Source organism: Salmo trutta, chromosome 2, assembly GCF_901001165.1.
Source record: "Salmo trutta chromosome 2, fSalTru1.1, whole genome shotgun sequence".
NCBI lineage: Eukaryota > Metazoa > Chordata > Actinopteri > Salmoniformes > Salmonidae > Salmo > Salmo trutta.
Genome location: NC_042958.1, coordinates 15032503 through 15059832, shown reverse-complemented (window position 1 = coordinate 15059832; position 27330 = coordinate 15032503). Strand labels below are relative to the sequence as shown.

Sequence of the window (27330 nt, the reverse complement as noted above, 5' to 3'; positions counted from 1 at the left end):
AAGACATATTTCCTTTCATTACCGTATTCTATATCCCATATCTTTCTAAATATGTTTTACATCAAGGTGTACCATGTGAGACGAACCAGTGCAGAGGTATCTGTTTGTGCCATTGCTTGATAAACAAAGTCCCAAACATGGCTTGATGATGTTTTATTGTTGTTTTTCAGCAGTTAGAACCATGCACCACATCTACAGTTATATATTCCGCCAAGCTGCAGTGACATCAGTGTTAAGTGACTTTTAGTGAATAACATTCTGACCTTAAGTCTTAAGTTAACTACATTTTCCCTTAGGATACAATGAATGTTAACAGCCTCTGAAAGCATGAGATAATGAGCGAGTACAGAAAGAGAGAGGAAGAGAGATGGACGAAAATACATGTTAACTAAATCAAGAGTCCAATGCACTGAAGACAGCAAAGATAAGTGGACATTCCAGCCCTTTACCTACTCTAGTCCAGTAATTGAGATACAGCATCATTATTACAGCCATTAATGCACACAATTCAGTGTTCCCCCTCACAGGGTTAGCTGGGTCATGAGGAATGATTAACACCTTACACTGCCCTTCAGGGGGAACTGAAACAGAGATTGAAACAGCGAGGAGAGGGAGCACACATGCTGAGCTACACCCTCCCCCAGAGCAAAGCATAGGCAAGTGTTACAGTAAAATCCAAACAAGACAGTTACAGTACAGGGAGAATGTATGATTCTAGAATTCACAGCAGTAGTAGACAGCAGACTGTGAAGTGTCCTCTGTAGTGAGAGAAATCTCCATGAGGTAAAGCCACAGTCATAGTGAATATAGCTGTTGCACACCAGAGTCTGTTACAGAGTTGACTGACTGAGTGAATACACAGACTGGTGAGATACTGTAGGACAGGGTTCTCCAACTTTGGTGCTAGAGAACTACTGGCCTGGGTATGCAGGCTTTTGTTTCAGCCCTGTCCCAAACCCACTTGATTCAACTAATCACCGTTTCAGTATGAACCATGATCAGTGGAATCAGGTGTGAACGAAAGCCTGCACAAGCAGTGCCCTCCAGGACTGCAGGTGGAGACCCCTGCTGTAGGTTGACTGGTAGTTGCAGCATAAATAGTCCAGTTCAGAGCAGAGATGAGTGTTTTTAGAGCTGTTACACGACCACACAGTGCACACTAACTACACCACAGCTAGCGTACGCACAGCCAGCCAAAAACACACGCCACATCTTTTCAATATCCCCCAACCCTGTAAATAGCTAAAAAATACGAGACCATTCACAGTTTTCATTTCTTTTTGCAGAGATTATATTCAGAGATGCTCCAGTCTTCCACGTGTTTTGATGCACCACTAAGGAGCGGTGGTGGACAAAAGCATATCAACTGAGGCCAGACTTTTGTCTTACTATATCATCCACATCTGTAGATGAGTAGGTTTCTCCAGTTGCAGGAGGTTAACATATCTAGACTGGCTAGCTGAGTTCTAAGTACCGATAGTAGTCGAATAGACTCCTGAGTCCTGGCAAACAGTAGTGCAGCACATCAGTGGTGGTAGGATATAACCTTCCACCACTAGAAACACTGACAGAAACTCCAAACACAGTCGTTGTAACTGTTGCCACTAACCACTGATACAGGGTCAGACTATATTTTCATCTCCCCAATAGTTAAGGTTATTGAGGGTTAGAAAGATCTGATGCTAGATCTGTGGTTAGGGGCAACTTCTACCTAGAGCTAGTTAACAGCTGTGTGACTATAGTATATACAGGAGGAAGAGAGGTGTTCTCCAGTGAAGATGCTACAGGGTCACATGGTCAGTGTTAACCACATAATTAATGCTACAGGCGGATAACACAACCATACTATTACATCATCCTCCTCTCAACACTGACACACCTTTATGCACAATATCATACAGCCAGGACACAGAGAAAAAGCTTTACTTTACCAGGAGAGTATTAACCGTGTGTGTACATGTCAGTGTGTGTGTGTGTGAATGGGGAATTCAGCGGTAGATGTGTTGAGGAGGTTGGTGGCACCTTAATTGAGGAGAATGGCTCGTGGTAATGACTGGAGCGGAATTAGTGGAATGGTATCGAATACGTTAGGCACATGGTTTCAAGGTGTTTGATGCCATTCCATTTGTTCCTTTCCCAGACATTATTATGAGCCGTCCTCCCTTCAGCAGCCTCCTGTGGTTGAGTTGTATAGATGAGGGCGAGCCATATATTGAGCGGTTGTTGTTCTCTGTGGAAGCCGGGGGTGAATGGGGAGGGTCTCTCCCCTAAAGAGGGGTGAGGGCGGAGGTGCAAGGAGCTGGTCTCTCTCTGATGGGGGGAAGCAGGAGGAGAGGAGAGACCCCCTTGCTGCTCCTAGCTCCTCTTTGCACCCAACAGCTAGTTGTCCTTCCCAAAGCCCTGGAGGAAGAGGAGAATGAATATTAGAGCAGAGCTGTACAGTGTGTGTTTGTTTGTGAGTTTTTTTTATTTAACTAGGCAAGTCAGTTTAGAACAAATTCTTATTTACAATGACGGCCTACCCCGGCCAAACCCGTTACCTGGTTACTAGATGTCCAGTTTGCCAGGGCTGAGGCTGTGGAGAAGTTGGGCGGAGCTTGGGGAGGAGCTAGTGAAGGAGGCGGGGTTATAATCCTGTATCAGCAGGTTCTTGTTGAGGTCTCCCAGGGCTGCAGCACTGCCGGCCTGCAGCATGGGGTAAAGGGACGTTTCTGGCTGGGCGGTGAGATCCAGGAGGTGCTCCAGGGTTTGGGTGTTACTTATGCTGTTTAACCCCTCGCTGATGGGAGAGAACTCCTGAACGCTACCCAACTCATCCCTGGACACTGGACTGGGGAGACACACACAGTATGAAAAATGAGTGTTAAAAATTGGGGACGTGTGTGTGTGTGTGTGTGTGTGTGTGTGTAGCTCACCTGACGTCCATAGACTGTACCCCGTCAGACAGCTCGTCCCCTCCACAGCTCTTACTCTCCAGGGGTCCCAGTGTGATGATGGGGGACTCGTCCTGATCCAACTCCCTGACATGTCCTGCCTGGCCCCCGTTCACCTCACACACACCTGAGAGAGAGGAGGGGTTAGACACACCATATTAATAGTAGCTCAAAACCTTCATGCAATAATGGTCAAGAGTCATATATACTGTAAGACAAACAATACAACCCAACAGACCCTCCTCTCCACCACATGGGGGAGCTGTAACCCTGGCCAGATCACTGTCTGCTGAGTCACCCTGCAGACAGTACACCCTGTGTGTGTGTGTGTGTGTGGGTGTGTGTGTGTGTGTGCACGCACGCTCTTGTTTGTATATACCTGGGCATAAGGAGTCCGTCTCACTCTTACGTGTCCTCTTCATGATCTCCTCAATCCGCTGTGGACACACACACACACACACACACACACACACACACACACACACACACACACACATTTAGGAAAACAGCTTAAATGGCAGCATATCGGGGAGGGGGGGAGGGGGGGGCGTGTGCTAACCTTCTTCCTCTGCAGTCTCTCCTGCTCCTCCTGTATCTGCAACAGTTCTCTCTCCTGCCTCTTCCTCTCTGTCTCCCTGTGAGCACGTAGACACGCCTCCTCTCTCTGCACACAAACACACACACACAAAACATTAATGCCCTGAACTGATAAGAACTAAGGAAGCTGTGGGTCAGACATAATGTGGGGTCAGATTGCATGAGATCAGCAGAAGTAGGGAGGTTAGAGTTTATTCAAGGCTAAAAGCACAATGTAGCAGACAGACCCATATATATAAACCACATGGATTTGAAACTGCTAGCAACATGGCATTGGAGATATATATATATATATATATATATCTGTCATTAGACATCTTAGACAGGCCTACATGCTGCAGTAATGCCTCTTGGTTTGACATTTAACCCCTGAGACTTAACCCCTGACCTCTCGGTCCAGCTGATCCTGCATGTCTTTCCAACGTCTCTCCTTTGTCCTTCTCTCCTCGTCCTCTCTGGTCTTCCTCTCCTCCTCCCATCTCTCTCTCTCCTCCTCCGCTTGTTGTGCCTCTCTTGCCTGCCGCTCCTGTGCCTCCTGCTCTCGCCTCTGCTCCTCCTCCGCTCTCAGCCTACACACACACACTCAGTGAGAAAACGCACACACCTTATACACTCTAAATACCCACATCCTTCTGGCCAGAAGCTCTATACCAAGGACCATCAACTAAATTCAGCTGCGGGACGATTTCTTTCTGGAGTGGATGGTCAGGGGTTCGGAACATTATTACAAATCATTTGTAGTCTGCAAATTGACCACAAGATATAATATCTGGCTAAAACATAATAATTTCAAACCTTGGTTACATTTATATACAATCACATATATATTTCAATTATGCGTTGAAATATTTTGGAACAGTTTTCCAAAATTACAATCACTTGGAGCTAATTTGCTTGTGTTTTTACATTCTTTAATGTCCAACAAAAAAATACAAAAAATAGTTAGCTTTTTTGCTCAGAAAACATTGGGAGGCAAATAAAATCACCCGCGGCCTAAATTCAGGCCACCAATTGGGGAACACTGCTCTATTCAAATACTCCACGTGGGCGTCCCGAGTGACGCGGCGGTCTAAGGCACTGCATCGCAGTGCTTGAGGCGTAACTACAGACACGGGTTTGATCCCAGGCTGTGTCACAGCCGGCCGTGACCGGGACGCCCATGATGCGGCGCACAATTGGCCCAGCGTTTCCCGGGTTAGGGCACGGTTTGGCCGGCCGGGATTTCCGTGTCCCATCGCACTCTAGCGAGTCCTTCCGGGTTAAGCGAGCAGTGTGTCAAGTGGGAGCAGTATGTCAAGAAGCAGTGCGGCTTGGCAGGGTTTTGTTTCGGAGGACACATGGCTCTCGAAATTCGCCTCTCCCGAGTCCGTAGGGGAGTTGCAGTGATGGGACAAGACTGTAACTACCAATTGAATATCACGAAAATTGGGGAGAACAAAAATAAAACGAAAATACTCCACACACACCTCTCCTCCTCCTGTCGTAGTTTGTCCTCCTGTTCTTTCTGTATTCTGGCCAGACGCCGCCTCTCAGCCAACAGTCTAGAAGCCTCCTCCGCATCCATTGTCCCGGCAACGTTCCTGCCTGTGGGCGTACCTGGAGACTCTGAGAGGAGAAGGAGGGAAGCAGTGGGGGAGAGGGAGAGAGACAGAGATGACTGGGGTACAGCAGACACTGATGAAAGCAGTTTTCTCTGAAGCGTTCTGTTCTCTCGTCTAGGATGGCTCAGGTTACAGACCTCTCTCTCCATCCCCCTCTCTCTCTCCTCTCAACCTCTCAAGGGCAGAGCATATCAGTGGTGAATTCTGAGCTCACTGAGCATCTCTCTAACTGCTCAAACACGCACGCACGCACGCTCGCATGCACGCACACACACACACACACAAACCTTACCCGCCGCAAGGTCTCTGCTGGAGGACTTGGAGGTCTTCTTCTCTGGTGCGTCCAGCTTAGAGGACTTCCTCTCTAGGGTTCCATGACCCCTGGCCTCCTGGTTGCCCTCAGTTACCGGGGTTCGCTGGCGGAGGGGGGAGGGAGGATACTGTCCCGGAGAGCAGGGGGACTGGGCACGACTCTTAGTTGACCTCACCCTGTAATAACAATCAACTTTCATTCAGTGGTGTGCATTCCTGGGTGCCAAGCTTCCCCAAATATTTCACCAATAAAAACAATAATTTTCGATTCTGAATCTCACCGGAGAAATCATCCAAGTGAGGGAAACAGTGCCCCTCTGTTTCAGTATGTGTAGACATGTATCTGATGCTGTCTGGACAGTGAAACAGCGCCCATCTGTCTCAGTGTGTGTAGACATGTATCTGATGCTGTCTGGACAGTGAAACAGCACCCCTCTGTCTCAGTGTGTGTAGACATGTATCTGATGCTGTCTGGACAGTGAAACAGCGCCCCTCTGTCTCAGTATGTGTAGACCATGTATCTGATGCTGTCTGGACAGTGAAACAGCGCCCCTCTGTCTCAGTATGTGTAGACATGTATCTGATGCTGTCTGGACAGTGACACAGCACTCCTCTGTCTCAGTATGTGTAGACATGTATCTGATGCTGTCTGGACAGTGAAACAGCACTCCTCTGTCTCAGTATGTGTAGACCATGTATCTGATGCTGTCTGGACAGTGAAACAGCGCCCATCTGTCTCAGTGTGTGTAGACATGTATCTGATGCTGTCTGGACAGTGAAACAGCACCCCTCTGTCTCAGTATGTGTAGACCATGTATCTGATGCTGTCTGGACAGTGAAACAGCGCCCCTCTGTCTCAGTATGTGTAGACATGTATCTGATGCTGTCTGGACAGTGAAACAGCGCCTCTCTGTCTCAGTATGTGTAGACCATGTATCTGATGCTGTCTGGACAGTGAAACAGCGCCCCTCTGTCTCAGTATGTGTAGACCATGTATCTGATGCTGTCTGGACAGTGAAACAGCGCCCCTCTGTCTCAGTATGTGTAGACCATGTATCTGATGCTGTCTGGACAGTGAAACAGCGCCCCTCTGTCTCAGTATGTGTAGACATGTATCTGATGCTGTCTGGACAGTGAAACAGCGCCCCTCTGTCTCAGTATGTGTAGACCATGTATCTGATGCTGTCTGGACAGTGTAACAGCGCCCCTCTGTCTCAGTATGTGTAGACATGTATCTGATGCTGTCTGGACAGTGAAACAGTGCACCTCTGTCTCAGTATGTGTAGACATGTATCTGATACTGTCTGGACAGTGAAACAGCACCTCTCTGTCTCAGTATGTGTAGACATGTATCTGATGCTGTCTGGACAGTGAAACAGCGCCCCTCTGTCTCAGTATGTGTGGACATGTATCTGATGCTGTCTGGACAGTGAAACAGCACCTCTCTGTCTCAGTATGTGTAGACATGTATCTGATGCTGTCTGGACAGTGAAACAGCGCCCCTCTGTCTCAGTATGTGTAGACATGTATCTGATGCTGTCTGGACAGTGAAACACCGCCCCTCTGTCTCAGTATGTGTAGACCATGTATCTGATGCTGTCTGGACAGTGAAACAGCACTCCTCTGTCTCAGTATGTGTAGACCATGTATCTGATGCTGTCTGGACAGTGAAACAGCACTCCTCTGTCTCAGTATGTGTAGACATGTATCTGATGCTGTCTGGACAGTGAAACAGCGCCCCTCTGTCTCAGTATGTGTAGACATGTATCTGATGCTGTCTGGACAGTGAAACAGCGCTCCTCTGTCTCAGTATGTGTAGACCATGTATCTGATGCTGTCTGGACAGTGAAACAGTGCCCCTCTGTCTCAGTATGTGTAGACCATGTATCTGATGCTGTCTGGACAGTGAAACAGCACTCCTCTGTCTCAGTATGTGTAGACATGTATCTGATGCTGTCTGGACAGTGAAACAGCGCCCCTCTGTCTCAGTATGTGTAGACCATGTGTCTGATGCTGTCTGGACAGTGAAACAGCGCCCCTCTGTCTCAGTATGTGTAGACTTGTATCTGATGCTGTCTGGACAGTGAAACAGCACCCCTCTGTCTCAGTATGTGTAGACCATGTATCTGATGCTGTCTGGACAGTGAAACAGCACCCCTCTGTCTCAGTATGTGTAGACATGTGTCTGATGCTGTCTGGACAGTGAAACAGCGCCCCTCTGTCTCAGTATGTGTAGACCATGTATCTGATGCTGTCTGGACAGTGAAACAGCGCCCCTCTGTCTCATTATGTGTAGACCATGTATCTGATGCTGTCTGGACAGTGAAACAGCGCCCCTCTGTCTCAGTATGTGTAGACCATGTATCTGACTCTGTCTGGACCAAAATAGTATAACATGTTGCTGCAGTAGCATTTGATTGATTGATGCCAGCAAGCATTTGGCCTTCCTTGATAAAAAACATTAGAAAATAATTAGCCAATCAGCGTTGAGCTGAGTTCAACTGTGGGATGTCCTGGTGCAGCAAAATACCCCAAGGGAGGCCAGTTTGGATTTGGCTTCACACCAATCAAATAACTTCCTAAGCAAAACGTCATTTTCAATGTGTTTCTGGTCTGCTTGTGTTGATGTCCTGCAGTAGCTAGCTTGCTAAATCGTCCCTTTCCTAAGCCATGGATGGAGATGTGGATTTGGATTGTGGTTTTGACTTAATCCTCTGTACAGGCCTATGATTATGACGGCGATTCTGATCTAACCATAAAGGAATATTTTGTGCCACTGGCCTGACGATTGAAGTTCAATATGTAGCCTAGATGTAGCCTGGTAGGCTCACGTTAACTAGCTAACTAACTTAGCTGGTTCATTGTTGCCCATGTGAGGAAGTTAGGCTAGCAAGTATTTTAGCTAGGTAGCCTATGAAAACCAAAACTAAAAGTATACTGTATGACAGAGCCATAGACCATAGACCGTTTAGCCAACACATGTGTGCATACACACGGACAGAAATCAGTACCATGGACAGCCACATGATATTTAGAAACATTGTTTGGACTAAACTGTTTTTGGTATCTTTAAGTTTGTTATCAGTGTATTAAACTAAGCATATATAGCCTTGTTGATTTGATGATGTTTAAATGTTTAAGTTGAAATGGTGCTGGAATAGTGGAGACAGTGCTCCTGTTGTCTTTGTGCTGACTTGCAGTAACTCCATGGTTCTAAATCAGTAGTTGTTTAGTAAACTGTCTGAAACATTAACTTGCTTGACCATGCTGCAGGTCATATAACTGTTTGTTTCATGACTTATTCGCTTTGTGGACGTCACCGGACAGATGTTGCTCTATGGTTTTTGATGAAACAAACATATGTATAGTTGAATTTATTCCACCACTGTGTGACTTGTCTTTTTGTTGTCACGACCTTATTGTATATCATGGTGGCGTATGAACGAACAACACAATTATCACAATATATGGGTTTATTATGGCTTTTTTTACTGATTTTACCCAAGCACCCCTACTGCTTTAATTGAACCTTTCATACAACCTTGCAGTACTTAACAATGAGCACAACAACAAGGTCAGCAACGGCCCACAACACTCCCACAATGTTCAGATAAACTGTGTGTGTGCTACTGCACGTTTCTGTACCTTTTGGGCGTGCCCAGTCCTTTGCTCTGGGCTCTGGGGGAGGAGCTTCGGGTCGGAGATTCAAGGCGTCTCATTGAAGAGTCAGTCAGACAGTGGGCGGGGCCTCTCTCTGTCTAAAAACACAACAGAAGAAGTCAGGTTTTGCTCAGAATTCTAATGTGGTAATATAAATGCATGTACAAACACACATGGTACCGACTGTGGGTGTTTTGGGGGTCTTATCTTCCGGGGGCCCATTACTGGTCTTCCTGGAGGGGGAACCTTTGTAGGCCGGCCGCTGGGGGCTTGGGGACGCTAAACGAGGGGACACACCACACACTGCATAGTCATAGGGCAGACAGAGAGACGGACAACGAAGAGACACACCAAAAGAGGGGTGCAGAGAAATACATAAAAGAGAGTCATATTATATGCTGTTGCTTGGCAACACTAGACACACGTCCTCATGAATTGACTCACACACACGAGCACAGACACACGCGCACACACACACACACACCTCTATCTGGTGAGTGCAGGGAGGCTGAAGAGTTGGAGAGCCGTTTGGTGATTGGCTGGTCCGAGGAGGGCGGTGTCAGAAAGTCACACACTGCAGAGAGATGCATGATGGGAGAAAGAGTCAGACGATCCACCCCAGAGGGACATGAAGAGGTACGAGTCGTCTTTAACCACTAATACTGAATTCACATGATCTACCCTCATCCTTGATGTGTGCCCTCATTCACTTCCGCTCATGGGGAAGGTTAGGAATGGACTGAAATATGGTGGAAAGTCTTAATTGCTTACACCAATCTTCACGAGAGAGAGATGAGGGCACACTTCAGGGAGGTAGGTAGAGAAAATAGCTAAGGTCAGATATGTCTATCTGTGATTAGGGCCAACTTGTACCTGGAGCAACAGTGACACAAATCACATTACACACAAATACGAGACACACAACACGCTTTACAAACACACACCACTAGAACACTCCAACTAAAACGCCACTCCGGTTAGTGAACAGACCATTCAACTAATAAAACACAACACACTCACTCACTATCTAAAACACACAACTATGCCACAAATTCACACACACCAAACCATCAATCCCACCAAACACACACTGATTGGGCTTCAGTCTTGTATAGTAAGAGACTAATGCATGTTCCATATTTACATGGATACACACACACAGACCGTCTAGCACAAAGGAGAGAGGAGGGTTTTAACCAGACTTCTGCATATCCTATAAAGTGTGTGTGTGTGTGTGGTTAGACTGCTGCAGGGGCAGTCTGCTACAGACCCTGATGAAGGGGGGGGGGGAGGGGGGGGGGGGGTAGTTGGACCCCCCTACTGTGAACACTGTGTGTGCATCACCGAGCATCGCCATAGGCCAGACAGACAGGAAGTACATAAACTCTTTGTTCTGATTGGGCAAGGAGGCGGGGCTGACGGACCCCAAAGACCAAAGGGAGTCAACAAACACACACACATTGACATTTACTTGATGTGTGGTGAACACAACCATAACCATATTCATGAACACACAAACACTCCCATGCAGGAAGGCAGCAGAACTCACTGCAAAACACATAGCATACCAATGAGATGGGACATAGGCTACTTGGGCCAAAATAAAAAAATTGTGAATATGGACAATAGAGTAAAATAGAATACAATGTAATATTTTATTGCCCAGAAGGGGGAATAACGGTTTTGCACTGGCAACACAAAGCACAACATGCATGCAGCCACACAACAACAGCACACGTACGGTATATACACACACATGTACGGTATATACACACACATGTACGGTATATACACACACACACGTACGGTATATACACACACACGTACGGTATATACACACACACATGTACGGTATATACACACACACATGTACGGTATATACACACACATGTACGGTATATACACACACATGTACGGTATAAACACACACACATGTACGGTATATACACACACATGTACGGTATAAACACACACACATGTACGGTATAAACACACACACATGTACGGTATATACACACACATGTACGGTATATACACACATGTACGGTATATACACACACACACATGTACGGTATAAACACACACACATGTACGGTATATACACACACATGTACGGTATATACACACACATGTACGGTATATACACACATGTACAGTATATACACACACACATGTACGGTATATACACACACACACATGTACGGTATACACACACACATGTACGGTATATACACACACATGCAGGCAGCGGATCACACTAAGGGTGTCAGGTGGTCTGTACCGTTCCTGGATTGGTTGGGGCTGGCAGCGGAGGCGGGATGATGAGGCAGAGCTGAGCCAATAGCATGAGAAGGCGGGGTCTTAGGGTGACCTGGTAGCAGGTTTGTCAGAGCGGAGAAAGCAAAGCGTTACACACGCACCTGGGCGTGACAATCATACACACACACCTGAGTGTTGAATTTATACTCACATATGTACTGCGTACACAAACCTACGTGGAGCAATTGTATACACGCACACACCTATGAGTCTCTGACACACGCACGCGATGCACTGCAGTCAGACTGGAGCTGTGTAAGCTGATACCCTGCATGATGCGGCATCAACTGATCTCAGTTCAGATCTACCGTCCATCCGCAGGTTATCACCCCAGTGAAATATAGTTTTGATCAGTAATTGAAGAAGAATAGAACGGGTGCTGATACTCCAGACTTTACCAGCGTTTGTATTCTAGAGCCGCTATTCTGTAGGATTCTATAAGGTATTGTTGAAGAATGTGGTAGCCTGTGTATTCTATAAGCGGGGCCTATTCTCCACTTCACCCTCGGCCTGATGGGGTCTGTGAATAATTGATTGCATTATGAATGCGTCACAGAGTCTGGTTACTGCTCCGGTACTGCTCACTGATGGGAGCGTCATCGCTGAAAACAAATAAACGCACGCACACACGCACATACCATGAAAATACACAGATAAAGATACAAATGCAATTGCAATTGCAAATCCTATAATACCCTTAGCATTAACAGTGCCCTAACATCAGGCCTAGACAGATGACAAGGGGTGTGTGTGTGTAGAGAGAGAGAGACAGACACTAACGCAACAATGGATGTTTACATACGCAGTAAATATCGCGTCAATGTATGTGTGTGTGTGTGGTTAGATATGTATTTCAGGCCCCTCCCAGGAATCAGGCCTGTTTCCCAACGCACGCAAACACACATTTCACAGAAACAGAGATATACCCAACACACACACGATTCCTCAGCTAAACTCACACCTGTAACAGCAGGGTAAACGACAGTGACACAGACAGAATTCTCTTATCATCACAGAGTAATGTTATGAGCCATAATACTATTGGCCCACACACACAGCAGCCTCTCCCAAGCTGATGAGTTTAAGACGAAGCGTTGTCCTCCCCTGCATTGCAGCCTCCACACCCTTTTCCTCTTTCTGTCCTCCCCCCTCTCTCTCTCTGGTCTCTGTCCTCCCTCTCTCACCCCTCATTTCTCTCCTTATTGTCCTTTATCTGTCATTCACCTGCCCCATTATCTTCATCTTCATCCATCCCTCCCCTCTCTTCTCTCCTTTCCTTTTCCTTGTAGCTGTCCTAAACTGTCCCCACCCTTTCCCCCATCCTGAACACATCCCATCAACCCCTCTCCTCTCTCTCTTCCTTTGTCCCCCCTCACACATACGTCATCCCATACCTCCTAAACCTCCATACCTCCTGTCAATCTCTCCCCTCCCCCTCCCAGTCTCTCCCTCCGGTTTGACTCCCATGCCCCCACCCTCCTCCTCCCCAGTGTACTCACCCTCTCCCCCTCCAGGTGGGCCTCCCCAGGTCCAGCGTTTAGGCCTGTTCTCCATAGAGTCTCTGCTGTCCTCCCCCATCTGTCTCTCCCTCTCTCCCCCTCTCTCCCGTCTTCTCACCAAGGCCTCCAGTCTCTCCTGTTCGTTACGTTCCAAAACGGGGAAAAATAGACACTCTCTCACAGAGCCGTCGCTACGACGACGAACACCCGGTGATGCACATGGAGACGGCTGCGCCATGGTTACCGGAGCAACTCCAGCCTTGCCACTTTTTCTCTCCTCCAATTGTGTCAGTTCGTTCACTCGTTCAGTCACTCACACTGTCTGCTGCTCACTGATAAATATACCAGAGCCTCAGACTCGCTATCTATCCCTCTCTATCTATCCCTCTCTCCGCCGGTGTCTGCCGCTCCCTCTAGGTAGCTCTGTTTCTCTCTCTCTTGCTCTGTCACTCTCTCTCCCTCCCCTCACTTGTTCACTCCACCCTTTCTCTCTCTGCTCACCTCTTTCTCCCTAGATTCTCTCTCCTTCCCCTCCCTTTTTTCTCTCTCTTCCCACTCCCCTTTTGCCCCCCCCCCCCCTCTAATAACTGATTCTATTTGAGGAAGCATTTAGCCAGCTAGAGGGACAACACATAACCTCTACTCCCTTCCCCTCTGTTGACGACACCCAGCTGAGTGCACACAGACACGTCATAGGGACATATACACACACAGAGGGTACTCTATGGTACTGACACAGGTTGCATTTGTCACATCGCAGATGCTCTTTTTTCCTTTGTATTCTCCACTCTCTTCCTTTGTATTCTCCACTCACTCCCTCCTTTCCTCCAACCCTCCCTTCATCTTTCCATCTCTCCCCCTTCCTTCTTCATCTGCTCAGTGACTGTATTTCTCTGGTGGGTTAACTCCTGCCTGTCTGGACTACTGAGATCTACAGCAGAGAGAGAGAGACAGAGTAATTTACCAGAGACACACACACACACACACACACACACCAACTCTCATTTCAATCAATCTCTTATACACATTTCAATTTACATGCATTGCATGAACTGCTGTAAATCTTCTGTATAAGTTGTTGGTTATCTTAAGTATGTTGGGGAAAGGCTGCAGTATTCTCTGTGAGGAAGGGAAAGCCCCACCTCAGATTGGGAGAGAAAGAGGGACTCGCACACACCACTGCAGGAGAGAAGAAGGGGAGGAGGGAGGGAGGGATGGATGAGGGGGATGAAGATCAATAAGAGAGAAGAAAAGAGAGAGATAGCCATAAAGAGATAAAGAGATCCGGAGAGATAGAGGGAAGCCGAGAGGGAGAAAGAGGCAGAGAGGGAGAGAGAGAGAGAGAGAGAGAGAGAGAGAGAGAGAGAGAGAGAGAGAGAGAGTCATCTGAGGTGATAGCGGACAATATCGCTACGGCAACCCAGAACCCGACCGGGGCCAGGACTAAAATAGAACCCCCACAGAGTTCTACAGCAGAACACACACACACACCTAAATAACCAGAGACAGAGTTCTACAGCAGAACACACACACACCTAAATAACCAGAGACAGAGTTCTACAGCAGAACACACACACACCTAAATAACCAGAGACAGAGATCTACAGCAGAACACACACACACACCTAAATAACCAGAGACAGAGTTCTACAGCAGAACACACACACACCTAAATAACCAGAGACAGAGTTCTACAGCAGAACACACACACACACCTAAATAACCAGAGACAGAGTTCTACAGCAGAACACACACACACCTAAATAACCAGAGACAGAGTTCTACAGCAGAACACACACACACCTAAATAACCAGAGACAGAGATCTACAGCAGAACACACACACACCTAAATAACCAGAGACAGAGTTCTACAGCAGAACACACACACACCTAAATAACCAGAGACAGAGTTCTACAGCAGAACACACACACACCTAAATAACCAGAGACAGAGTTCTACAGCAGAACACACACACACCTAAATAACCAGAGAGAGTTCTACAGCAGAACACACACACACCTAAATAACCAGAGACAGAGTTCTACAGCAGAACACACACACACCTAAATGACCAGACAGAGTTCTACAGCAGAACACACACACACCTAAATAACTAGACAGAGTTCTACAGCAGAACACACACACCTAAATAACCAGACAGAGTTCTACAGCAGAACACACACACACCTAAATAACCAGACAGAGTTCTACAGCAGAACACACACACACCTAAATAACCAGACAGAGTTCTACAGCAGAACACACACACACCTAAATAACCAGAGACAGAGTTCTACAGCAGAACACACACACACCTAAATAACCAGAGATAGATTAATCAGCAGTGTTTTTTATCAATACATTAACTCATATTGTTTGCATATCTAATTGATAATTCTGCAGTAATCAACCAACATCCATTCTATAGGCTACCACTGGCCTCATATCCTATCACGTCCTATTGTATCGTATGGAAACTCTGTCCTCTATCTGGTCCTACACATAATTAAATATTCATATCCATGTGTGTGTGTGTGTGTGCATGACAGATATATATTATGTACTGTCTGATTCCAGGAAATGACACATGATACGCCAACGATGATATCATGGTGCAGCCACAGAGACCGCCCAATCATTAATCTATTAACATAAACGGGAGAGTCTGTCTGCAAGGATGGGCTGTCTCCCAATCAATTTCAAATCATCAGTTGAGATGTTCACCATTGGCCTACTTTTAAAGCACATCTAATCTAACCCAACAGGCAGACCATACTCAACCCAAATCAGAGAGAGAGAGAGGGAGAGGTAAACAGGGTGTGGGGGAGTTGGAAGGAGCCGTTGAGGAAAGGACAAAAAAATGAGGGTGCATAGTAGTTTGACCTCTGACCTTCTCCTCCTCTTCCTGCTGTCGTCTCCTCTCCTCCACTGCTGCCCTCCTCTCCTTTCTTTTTTTCTGCGCCTCCAACCTCCTCCCTCGTTCCTCCGAAAAACGCTCCAGCTGCTGCTCTTTATCACGCAGGAACTCTCCTGGGTCTACACACACACACACACACACACACAGTGTTCATATTGGTTTATTGAATGTGTGTGTATGTGTGTGTGACTCATACCCTGACTCTTCTCTCTCTCTCCTCTCTCTCACTAGCTGCACTCTGTCCATCCACAGTGACCCTTACACACGAGGATGAGAGAAGATAGAGAATCAGTGAGCACATAGAAGGCAATTATGAACAGAAGAGAAACTCAGAGCAGGTGTTTCATACTTCTTTAAAATCAGTGGAGAGGTTGAAGTATACTGTTGCTGAATGAACAACGAACTACAGTAGATCAGCCAGTATTGGAGGTAGCTACACAGACCCGGATCGCATTTTAGTAGGTAGCTTAGCTTGGTCTTTGTTAAGAAACAGATAAGTATGATGCTAGAGGTGGCTTAATTGCTGGACTGTTGTGATTGGACGACAGGCGAGATGGGGACATGTGCCCATTGGTGAGTGGCCTTGTCCTGGTGATGGAAGGCGAGGTCATGACTGCTCATTGGAGGGTAGAGTCAGTCCCACACTTGACACACACACAGCGGCAAGAGCTACTGCTTAGGCTTTTGCTCAGTGGGCTCACACAGTCGATCTTTACACACGCATGTGACAAGGGTACGATTCCATAGAAATATATTTTCTACGTTTGATTTCCAGTCAGTAAGACATCAAATTTCCCTAGATGATTCCTGACCCTGTCTGTGTTTGAGGGGGAGAGACACATCCAGCTGACCTGGGGGTCATCCCTCCATGTCAGGGTCAGACAGACAGCTCTATAAACCTGCTGTCAATCTGTTGTAGCTAGAGGTCAGAGGTCAGGGCATTGTGTGTGGTTTATGTCAATCTATCTGAAACACTGTCAATCAACATGTAAACTACGAAACAAGAGGAGCTGGAGGGTCGTGTCTAGAGGTCGACCGATTAATCGGAATGGCCGATTAATTAGGGCCGATTTCAAGTTTTCATAACAATCGGTAATCGGTATTTTTGGCCACCGATTTGCAATTTTTTTTTTTTACACCTTTATTTAACTAGGCAAGTCAGATTAAGAATACATTCTTATTTACAATGACGGCCTAGAAACGGGGTTAACTGCCTTGTTCAGGGGGGATTCGTTTTTGCAACCTTCGGTTACCAGTCCAACGCTCTAACCACCTGCCTTACATTACACTCCACAAGGATTAACAGGCTGACTACCTGTTACGCGAGGGCAGCAAGAAGCAAAGGTAAGTTGCTAGCTAGCATTAGACTTATAAAAAACTATCAAACATAATCACTAGTTAACTACACATGGTTGACGATATTACCAGATTATCTAACGTGTCCTGCGTTGCATATAATCGATGCGGTGCCTGTTAATTTTCATTGAATCACAGCCTACTTCGACAAACGGGTGTTGATTTAGCAAGCGCATTTGCGAAAAGAGTACTATCGTTGCACCAATGTACCTAACCATAAACATCAATGCCTAACAGGAATATTTAGCCTTAGCCACCCGTTAGATAAAATACGGAACGGTTCCATATGTCACTGAAAGAAAAAAACTTTTGTTTTCGAGATGATTGTTTCCGGATTCGACCATATTAATGACTTAAGGCTCATATTTCTGTGTGTTTATGATATTATAATTAAGTCTATGATTTGATAGAACAGTCTGACTGAGCGGTGGTAGGCAGCAGCAGGCTCGTAAGCATTCATTCAAACAGCCCTTCGCTGTGCTTCAAGCATTGCGCTGTTTATGACTTCAACCTGGGTGGGTATAATTTGTGGAACGTTCCAACAGGAATCTATTCCAAAAACTTCGTAAATAACAAGGTTTCCAAAAAACAACGCAAACAAAGTTGTATAGCGGCAGAATAAGATACCGGGTAGGGAGTGGTCTATTTCATTGCGTTTTTCACTCATCGCGTTTATTCCAAAAAATGTCTGTCCTCACATGTCTGTTTGCCTATGGACAAACATTAAGAATAAGCTACGTGGTGAGTTGATGCCTATTCGGCAGCTAGTTAGCTAGGTTTGTATGCATTGCTACTTTGTATGCATTGTTGGTTGGCAACCTTTTACTTTACGTTTTTTGGAACAGATTCCTGTTGGAACATTTACATCATTTAGCAGACGCTCTTATCCAGAGCGACTTACAGTAGTGAATACATACATTTAATTTTATGCGTTCCACAAATTATACCCACCCCTTCAAGCCTATCAACTCCCAAGATTAGGCTGGTGTAACCGATGTGAAATGGCTAGCTAGTTAGCCGGGTGCACGCTAATAGCGTTTCAAACGTCACTCGCTCTGAGACTTGGAGTAGTTGTTTCCCTTCCTCTACATGGGTAACGCTGCTTCGAGGGTGGCTGTTGTCGATGTGTTCCTGGTTCGAGCCCAGGTAGGAGCGAGGAGAGGGACGGAAGCTATACTGTTACACTGGCAATACTAAAGTGCTTATAAGAACATCCAATAGTCAAAGGCATATGAAATACAAATCGTATAGAGAGAAGTAGTCCTATAATTCCTATAATAACTACAACCTAAAACATCTTACCTGGGAATATTGAAGACTCATGTTAAAAGGAACCACTAGCTTTCATATGTTCCCATGTTCTGAGCAAGAAACTTAAACGTTAGCTTTTTTACATGGCACATATTGCACTTTTACTTTCTTCTCCAACACTTTGTTTTTGCATTATTTAAACCAAATTGAACATGTTTCATTATTTATTTGAGGCTAAATTGATTTTATTGATGTATTATATTAAGTTAAAATAAGTGTTCATTCAGTATTGTTGTAATTGTCATTATTACAAAAAAAAATTATAATAATAATCGGCTGATTAAACGGTAGCAGCTTTTTTGGTCCTCCAATAATCGGTATCGGCGTTGAAAAAAAATCATAATCGGTCGACCTCTAGTCGTGTCTATGCTCAAACACACACATACAGAGAGATGCACACTTACTATATATGCAGACTATATGTACACAACACGCAATGAGCTAGTGTTTTTTACTTTCATAAGATATGTAAATGCATGCAGAGTCAGATCTGCCCCATGGAGAAACACAGCTTATGTTAAGAGATAACTCATACACTTTTAACATCAAGACATCCAAACATTTGCTAAACACTCACTGTGTCAGGTGAGTTATAGTAACATGCTCTAGTCACAAACATACCGATTCTTTAATCAATACAGACATATTTTTTTCTTCAATTTAAAGCATTTAGGCTACAGCAAAAGAAGAGCAATTTAATAGAGAAAAAAAAGTATCCCCTAATAATATTGTTATCCCAAGTCTAGTATCAAAACACCTGTCTGTAACTCCTGAGCCCTCAACATCATCATCTCACCTGTCAACTCGTGCTGAGCACTGGGTGTGACTGTGGTCATCTCTGTTCCCTCCACTCCTGTCCCTGTGTCTGTCCCTGTGTTTGGATGCCTCCTGATTCCCTCCGGCCGCCGCAGAACAGCAGTAACAAATCAAATCAGCCTGAATACGACTGCAGCAGAACCGTACAGAGAGAGAGATACATGGCAGAGAAACAGAGTTTGAGAGTGGAGGGAGAACAAAAAGAGAGAGACCAACAGGAGAAGTGAATATTTGACTGTCTTCGAATGGAATTGAAGTCCCTCCATCTGATGAACTTGACCTCTTTTTATTTTAAATTAGCTTATTTTTGCTAATGACAGTTTAATCCATATTGGCTTGGTTTGTCTATGAGTTTAGGTCACAGACGAGCACACGTACCAGGCATGCACCCGAAAGCACTGCATTACGTCATTATTTACATCAGAGTGTACGCATGTCTGGTCAGTGGTCTCTGTCTCTCGCTCTCTCTCTCTCTCTCACACACACACACACACACACAGACCCTCCACACACACACACACCCTCCAGAGGTTTATTCATAGACTAAAAATAGCGCTGAGGGAACATCAAATAATAACAAGCTGTTAGAATCAGCAGAAGGGTCTATGATAAAGATGTTGGGGATAATACTCCCATAATGGAGAACATAAAAGGGTTTAGAGAGACCAACTAACAAGAAAGAAGCCGAAGGGCACACAGGCTCTACCCTGGAGTAGGGCTAGAGAGAATGGTGCAAGCTCTACCCTGGAGTAGGGCTAGAGAGAATGGTGCAGGCTCTACCCTGGAGTAGGGCTAGAGAGAATGGTGCAAGCTCTACCCTGGAGTAGGGCTAGAGAGAATGGTGCAAGCTCTACCCTGGAGTAGGGCTAGAGAGAATGGTGCAGGCTCTACCCTGGAGTAGGGCTAGAGAGAATGGTGCAGGCTCTACCCTGGAGTAGGGCTAGAGAGAATGGTGCAGGCTCTACCCTGGAGTAGGGCTAGAGAGAATGGTGCAGGCTCTACCCTGGAGTAGGGCTAGAGAGAATGGTGCAGGCTCTACCCTGGAGTAGGGCTAGAGAGAATGGTGCAGGCTCTACCCTGGAGTAGGGCTAGAGAGAATGGTGCAGGCTCTACCCTGGAGTAGGGCTAGAGAGAATGGTGCAGGCTCTACCCTGGAGTAGGGCTAGAGAGAATGGTGCAGGCTCTACCCTGGAGTAGGGCTAGAGAGAATGGTGCAGGCTCTACCCTGGAGTAGGGCTAGAGAGAATGGTGCAGGCTCTACCCTGGAGTAGGGCTAGAGAGAATGGTGCAGGCTCTACCCTGGAGTAGGGCTAGAGAGAATGGTGCAGGCTCTACCCTGGAGTAGGGCTAGAGAGAATGGTGCAGGCTCTACCCTGGAGTAGGGCTAGAGAGAATGGTGCAGGCTCTACCCTGGAGTAGGGCTAGAGAGAATGGTGCAGGCTCTACCCTGGAGTAGGGCTAGAGAGAATGGTGCAAGCTCTACCCTGGAGTAGGGCTAGAGAGAATGGTGCAAGCTCTACCCTGGAGTAGGGCTAGAGAGAATGGTGCAGGCTCTACCCTGGAGTAGGGCTAGAGAGAATGGTGCAAGCTCTACCCTGGAGTAGGGCTAGAGAGAATGGTGCAGGCTCTACTATGGAGTAGGGCTAGAGAGAATGGTGCAAGCTCTACCCTGGAGTAGGGCTAGAGAGAATGGTGCAGGCTCTACCCTGGAGTAGGGCTAGAGAGAATGGTGCAAGCTCTACCCTGGAGTAGGGCTAGAGAGAATGGTGCAGGCTCTACCCTGGAGTAGGGCTAGAGAGAATGGTGCAGGCTCTACCCTGGAGTAGGGCTAGAGAGAATGGTGCAAGCTCTACCCTGGAGTAGGGCTAGAGAGAATGGTGCAGGCTCTACCCTGGAGTAGGGCTAGAGAGAATGGTGCAAGCTCTACCCTGGAGTAGGGCTAGAGAGAATGGTGCAGGCTCTACCCTGGAGTAGGGCTAGAGAGAATGGTGCAAGCTCTACCCTGGAGTAGGGCTAGAGAGAATGGTGCAAGCTCTACCCTGGAGTAGGGCTAGAGAGAATGGTGCAGGCTCTACCCTGGAGTAGGGCTAGAGAGAATGGTGCAAGCTCTACCCTGGAGTAGGGCTAGAGAGAATGGTGCAGGCTCTACCCTGGAGTAGGGCTAGAGAGAATGGTGCAAGCTCTACCCTGGAGTAGGGCTAGAGAGAATGGTGCAAGCTCTACCCTGGAGTAGGGCTAGAGAGAATGGTGCAATTGTGGCCCACAATTCGGGGAGTTCCTGCATGTAGGTATTTCTTCATCTGCAGGAATCCCTCTTTATACTTCTATTGGTCCATTTTTAAGCTAGTCAAGCGGGAGGTGGGGGTGTTCCAGTACAGTAGGTTGCATTATGTTGGATGCCAACTGCCGATAAACCCCACAGAAGACGAAGAAGAGGCGAGGGCACCAACGGTAGAAAGTGTCCTCCCCCGCCTGTTGGGCACCGTTTTCCCGCAGTTCTGTTAATGACGGCGAGGGCAGGCGGGAGAAAAAGACACTGTCTACTGGTGTCTCCCCCTGTACGATAGCTAGCTAGCAGAATTCCTGTACAGGAGGCAGGGGCATAAAACTCAGATAATACTTTTATTTATCTTTTTACCAACATTCAAAAGTGTCACACAAGCATGAAGATGTAGTGCTTAAGGCAGGTATTCATGCAGGAACTAATGAGATGCATGAGGCCGGGGCATTCATGAAGGAGCAGGAATGCTCACATGCAGAAACACCCCAATTGCAGCTGCAATCACACACTCCTGGGGCTAAAGGCAAACAGGGGCCACATGCATGGTTATGCCTGCAGAGGCTGTTGCTGCACAAAGTTTGGCTCCATAAAAATATTTATGGAGCCCTGTGGTCGTTGGGAAAACGTGTGTTGAAAATTAAACATGTAGCAATAGCCTGGGCTTAATGCACTAGATGTGTTTTTATATGTGACCATTGATTTATAATTACATTACACAGGCTGGCTATTTATAGTCCCCTATGTAGTCGTTTGGTCATAGTGCTGCAACTGACTATTTCTGGGGTGGGATTAATTTAAATGCAATTTACAGGTTCTTTCAGACTTCCGTTTCACGCAGAAATTGGATTATCCCATCTTTCCAAATCTCTCCCCAGCGAGACTTTGGCATACATTTTTTAGGCTAAGGTCTGAGAGCCTATAGAAAACGTGATGCGCAAGAGTTGCAGGATATATGACACGGGCAGTGAGTCGAGACAATACGGTCTCATAGGGGTGTCATTCCGAACAGCGACACCAAATAAACGTTCACACATGCGCGTGTCAGATCCTATATGTTGCCCTGGATAAAGAAAATGAGACAAGGCATCTGCCATTTTGAGAAAGGGTTTGTTCAAGCTACATTTCTGAAGCAGCAGGAAAATAAGATGTGGAGAAGTTAGAGTGAACATATATCCAGCCCAGTAGGCCTACAGCTCGATTTAGTTTGGCTCAGTATTGTGAAAAGTGTCAACTATGTATATTCTATTCTCTCCTGCTGCATCATCCCCACTCTGACAGTGACGAAAGGGTCCGCATACATGGGCTCTGTTTGCTCCTAGCGTAACTCATTTTGCTCCTAGGCGAAGCGATATGGAACCCCGTTTGGGTCTTTGCGTGTCAAAAAAGATACGTCAAATAACACTATTTGACCAATCAGGACCTGAATATGACTGCACGTCACATAATTTAATACGTTCATGATTTTTTTACGTAGTTGTTACACATTGATTACGCTATCACTCGTGTTACATACGTCATAGCGAATCACCGATATGTATGCTATGATGCTGGTAAAGTTTTGTCTCACGCACCTGTGTAACCGATGTGAAATGGCTAGTTAGTTGGCGGTGGTGCGCGCTAATAGCGTTTCAATCAGTGACGTCACTCGCTCTGAGACCTGAAGTAGGGTTTCCCCTTGCGTTGCAAGGGTCGCGGCTTTTGTGGCGCGATGGGTAACGATGCTTCGGTGGGGTGTCAGTTGTTGATGTGTGAAAGGGTCCCTGGTTCGAGCCCGGGTTGGGGCGAAGAGAGGGACGGGAAGTGTCTGCGCTTGTGCTGCCGCTGCAGCACAAGCGTCTGAAGTGTCTGCAGCACAAGCGCAGACACTTCCCAAAGCTCTGGACAGCGCTGGTCGTAAAAAAAGCTAGCTAGCTGATGGATGCAAACAATGTTCTTCCCCAAAAATACCCCTAATTAATAAGACCGTTTTTATTTTATTAATGGTGGGCGGACCCACCTATGCGAAGCTAGCCACAATAAGGATTACACAGGTGGAATTTGCGGTTCGCCTTCAAAATATATGTATCTGATTCAAAGTGATACAAATTAATACAAATAGTGGAATCATGCCATAATGGAATAGATAATGCTAAACGAGTTTGGAATGTTCTTATTTAAATTCAACAAAATACGATCATTTCTTAATTAGACAAAAATCTGTTGAAATCACACTGGATGTATTAGACTTTAGAATTGCATTAGGGGCCTACATATTTCACTGTACAGCCTTACCTATGGATTGTGGATCAATGACATGGAGTATCAGTCTACACAGTGACACCTACAGAACATTAACGTCGTAGCTCTTATTGTGGGACATTGAAACCACTGTGAATTGAGCCACATTTGTATTGAAAACGATTCCATAAGGAAAAACAATACAACGTGGATGTTTTGGAGTCTGATAACTCTTGAGGACTTTGGGGGGAAAAAGCACTTGGGTGCTGAGTAGACTGATACCCCATTTCATTGATCCCCAATCCTTAGGTAAGGCTGTACAGCGCAATATGAATGTCAATAGACACAATAGGCTGACTGGAGAGGTGATTTCACACAGTCACAGTCCCGCAATAAGAGCATGATACTAATATAAACACTTCACAGTTCTGTTCTGTGGGTGTCACCCAGTAGACTGATACCCCATTTCATTGCTCCACATTCCAACACGCCAAACTTGTTCAACATTATCTAGTCTAAATATGTCATGATTCCACCAATTGTGACCTTCTGCATCACTTTCATATAGGGACTTTTATTTTGAAGACAAAACGCAAATTCCACTATTGTGGCTAATCATTATTGTGGCTAGCTTCACAACACATACTAGCCAGATGAAGCTAGCTGGCTGTTAATACAAGTTCGTTTTGGGCAACAGGGTTAAGAAGCTGGCTAGCCAGTTATTTCAATAGGAGAACAACAAGTGGCTACCTAGCTAATACTTACGCTCATGGATTCCTAAATCATTGCTAAGAATATTGAAAATGACTGCAGTTTCTACTGGTCATTGTTTTCAGGCTGATTGCCTTTGTGCTAGCTAGATACCATCTTGATCTAATGTCAAGTGCTCAGTGTAGGTTCCGTCCCTCTTTTCGCCCCAACCCGGGCTCGAACCAGGGACCCTTGCACACATCAACAACTGACTCCCACGAAGCATCGTTACCCATCGCGCCACAAAAGCCGCGGCCCTTCCTACTTCAAGTCTCAGAGCGAGTGACGTCACCACCACTAACTACACGCGCGCGCACACACACACACACACTTTCTCATTCGGTTGAACAAATAATACCTTATTACCAAAGCAGTATTGTATATCTTTGACAGTGCTACTGATCGAAATGGTTTTTAATTATTTATTTTTAACCTTTATTTAACTAGGCAAGTCAGTTAAGAACAAATTGTTATTTACAATGACTGCCTACCCTGGGCCAATTGTTCGCCGCCCTATGGGACTCCCAATCACGGCAGAATGTGATGCAGCCTGGATTCGAACCAGGGACTACAGTGATGCAATGCCTTAGACCGCTGCGCCACTCGGGAGCCCCATGGTGGTGCTTGGTTTACAAGTGCAAATTCATCACACAAAACATTCTATACTAGATAAAATAAAAGCTTATTGTATCTGTTTTGACATGCAAAGACTCAAACAGCGTTCCATAAAGCGAACATCTGTGCTCGCATACTTAAATAAAATAAAAAATACTCCCTAAAGATCTTTGGCTTGAAAAACAAATAACGGCCATATTACTGTTGTTTGTCCCTTTTGAGGAACCATAGCAACAACATCGCCAGAAACACTTCCTCAAAATAGTCCAAATGTATCTAAGATAAATCAAGAAATCTGTAATTAATTTCTACGTTTTGCCCAGGAGTTCTTAGATGCAAAATTGTGCGACTAAGATGTTTGGTGCAGTATTTCTCAAGTGAAAAAATGTGCATGATAACTTGTCGTCTCATTGGCTGCATTCCAAACACTTAAAAGACACACCCTCTCCCCTCAGCCATCAAATGAAGTGGACACTTCTGATGACATATCATGACGTCTGACGAGTATACACTTGCAGAAATTCGTCACTCGTTCGTCCCGTTACGATTGTGTTTTCAGCCACCAGTAGCTTGTGAGTGCTTTATATGCGCTATGTCAATTATGATTGCATGTCTACTTATATTAACTATATCATTATTAATATACACCTACTGTATGATAACTAGCAAATTAATTAGCTTACTAACGTTAGCCTGCCTAGCTACTTCTGAAGGACAATTTTTTATTTCTACAATTTCCAAAAGCTAACCAAACAAAAACATCATTACTTTTATGAGACTTGTTTGTGCATTAGTAGCACAATTTCTACCTTGTTTATTTTATTTAACCTTTATTTAACGAACAAATTCTTATTTATAATGGCCTACCTAAAGGCAAAAGGCCTCAACTCGTTATTAACAAAAAATATTTTAAAATAAACCAAATTTATCAACACAGTAGGCCTAAATATTTCCTAACGATATCACAACTTAAATATAACATACTTACTTACTCAGTTGGATCAAGGACATCTTGGTAATTATTTTCATCATCTCTAAGGAAACTATCTGGGGCAAACACTCGAAAATCGCTTCTGCTGCTTGTAAAAGGTCTGTGTCGCCTCCAAGCTAACAAATACCGTGTTAGTCTCTCACTCTATCAACGGTCATTGCTATCCGGATTCCTTGGGACGTCCTTACCCTGAACACTAAACTTAACCATTTTACATTTACACTTGATAGAGGTAGGGACATCCCAAGAATGCAGAATAGCAAGGACCCTCTGGGAAAGCCTATGAACTCCTCTATTCGACTGAAAGTCGTGGACACAACTCTTATTGGTTGTCTGATGTAAACTACTGGGAACTGGTAACAAAAGTCTGTGATTGGCTAACATGTAGATCTACAGCGAGATAAGATAACAAACCATGAGGTGTTGAAGGAAAGACAGATTACCTATAGATTGTCCAATCTTTTCTAGGCCATTAGCGATAACAGGAAATACACAAGCCATAGGCTTTACTCGGAGGCTACTTCGGAATGTCGGATTGCACGGGAAAACGGTAACATTCTAATATTTATGGTTGAGATTTAATTAATATAAATATCCACTATGCACCTTATGACTTTCATTAACACGCAGGCGTCACGCAGACGTTAGTAAGGTGTTGATATGACGACATGTTAGTTGATGCTACACGCAGACGTTAGTAAGGCAGCCACACGGTGGCCTAGGCTTTATTAAGTCTCTTATCACCCCCCATACCACCCAGGACCTCTGCTTTACTAGCCCAAGTGAATGCCCTCCCGAAGCATTTTACCAGTCGTGCCACGCTAAAAGCCAGCTATTCTGCTGCACAAGTGGGGGACACTTCTGGCTGAGGAGTCAATTTCACACATCTCCATATGCTACATCCAAACTTTACAAATATAAAGACCAACAAGAATGTTCAAATCGAAAAACAAACCTGTATTACAGAAACATCTTTGTATTACTACTTCATTGTGTAATATTATTAACGTAATAACCATGTGGATAAGGTTTATATAAGGTTTGAATGTGGCACCACCGTCTGGTTGATACATACAAGCACAGGTTCCCATCTTTCTCAGGGAATACCTTTTTTTCATTTATTTAACTAGGCAAGTCAGTAAAGAATAAATTC

The 27330-nt window shown here is 45.5% G+C and overlaps 1 protein-coding gene across 4 annotated transcripts; it reads right to left on the bottom strand.

Annotated features, from left to right (window-relative positions):
* Positions 1 to 138: 138 nt before the first annotated feature.
* On the bottom strand, positions 139 to 26198 carry map7d2b (MAP7 domain containing 2b). 4 transcript variants are annotated; one of them, XM_029695947.1, is made up of 16 exons: positions 26179 to 26198; positions 19304 to 19453; positions 15814 to 15959; positions 12922 to 13057; positions 11385 to 11474; positions 9588 to 9677; positions 9288 to 9406; positions 9089 to 9201; positions 5424 to 5620; positions 4997 to 5135; positions 3919 to 4099; positions 3493 to 3597; positions 3313 to 3370; positions 2916 to 3060; positions 2541 to 2830; positions 139 to 2400 (listed from the first exon to the last, which is right to left on the bottom strand). In XM_029695947.1, exons 2-15 carry the CDS (start codon positions 19341 to 19343, stop codon positions 2548 to 2550), a joined length of 1842 nt encoding a protein of 613 aa, XP_029551807.1. In that variant the 5' UTR covers positions 19344 to 19453; positions 26179 to 26198; the 3' UTR covers positions 139 to 2400; positions 2541 to 2547. The 4 variants fall into 4 exon arrangements, with proteins under 4 accessions (XP_029551807.1, XP_029551835.1, XP_029551817.1 ...); XM_029695975.1 differs by having other exon boundaries at positions 9288 to 9382; positions 26179 to 26197; XM_029695957.1 differs by having other exon boundaries at positions 26175 to 26190.
* Between the last annotated feature and the right edge of the window lie 1132 nt (positions 26199 to 27330).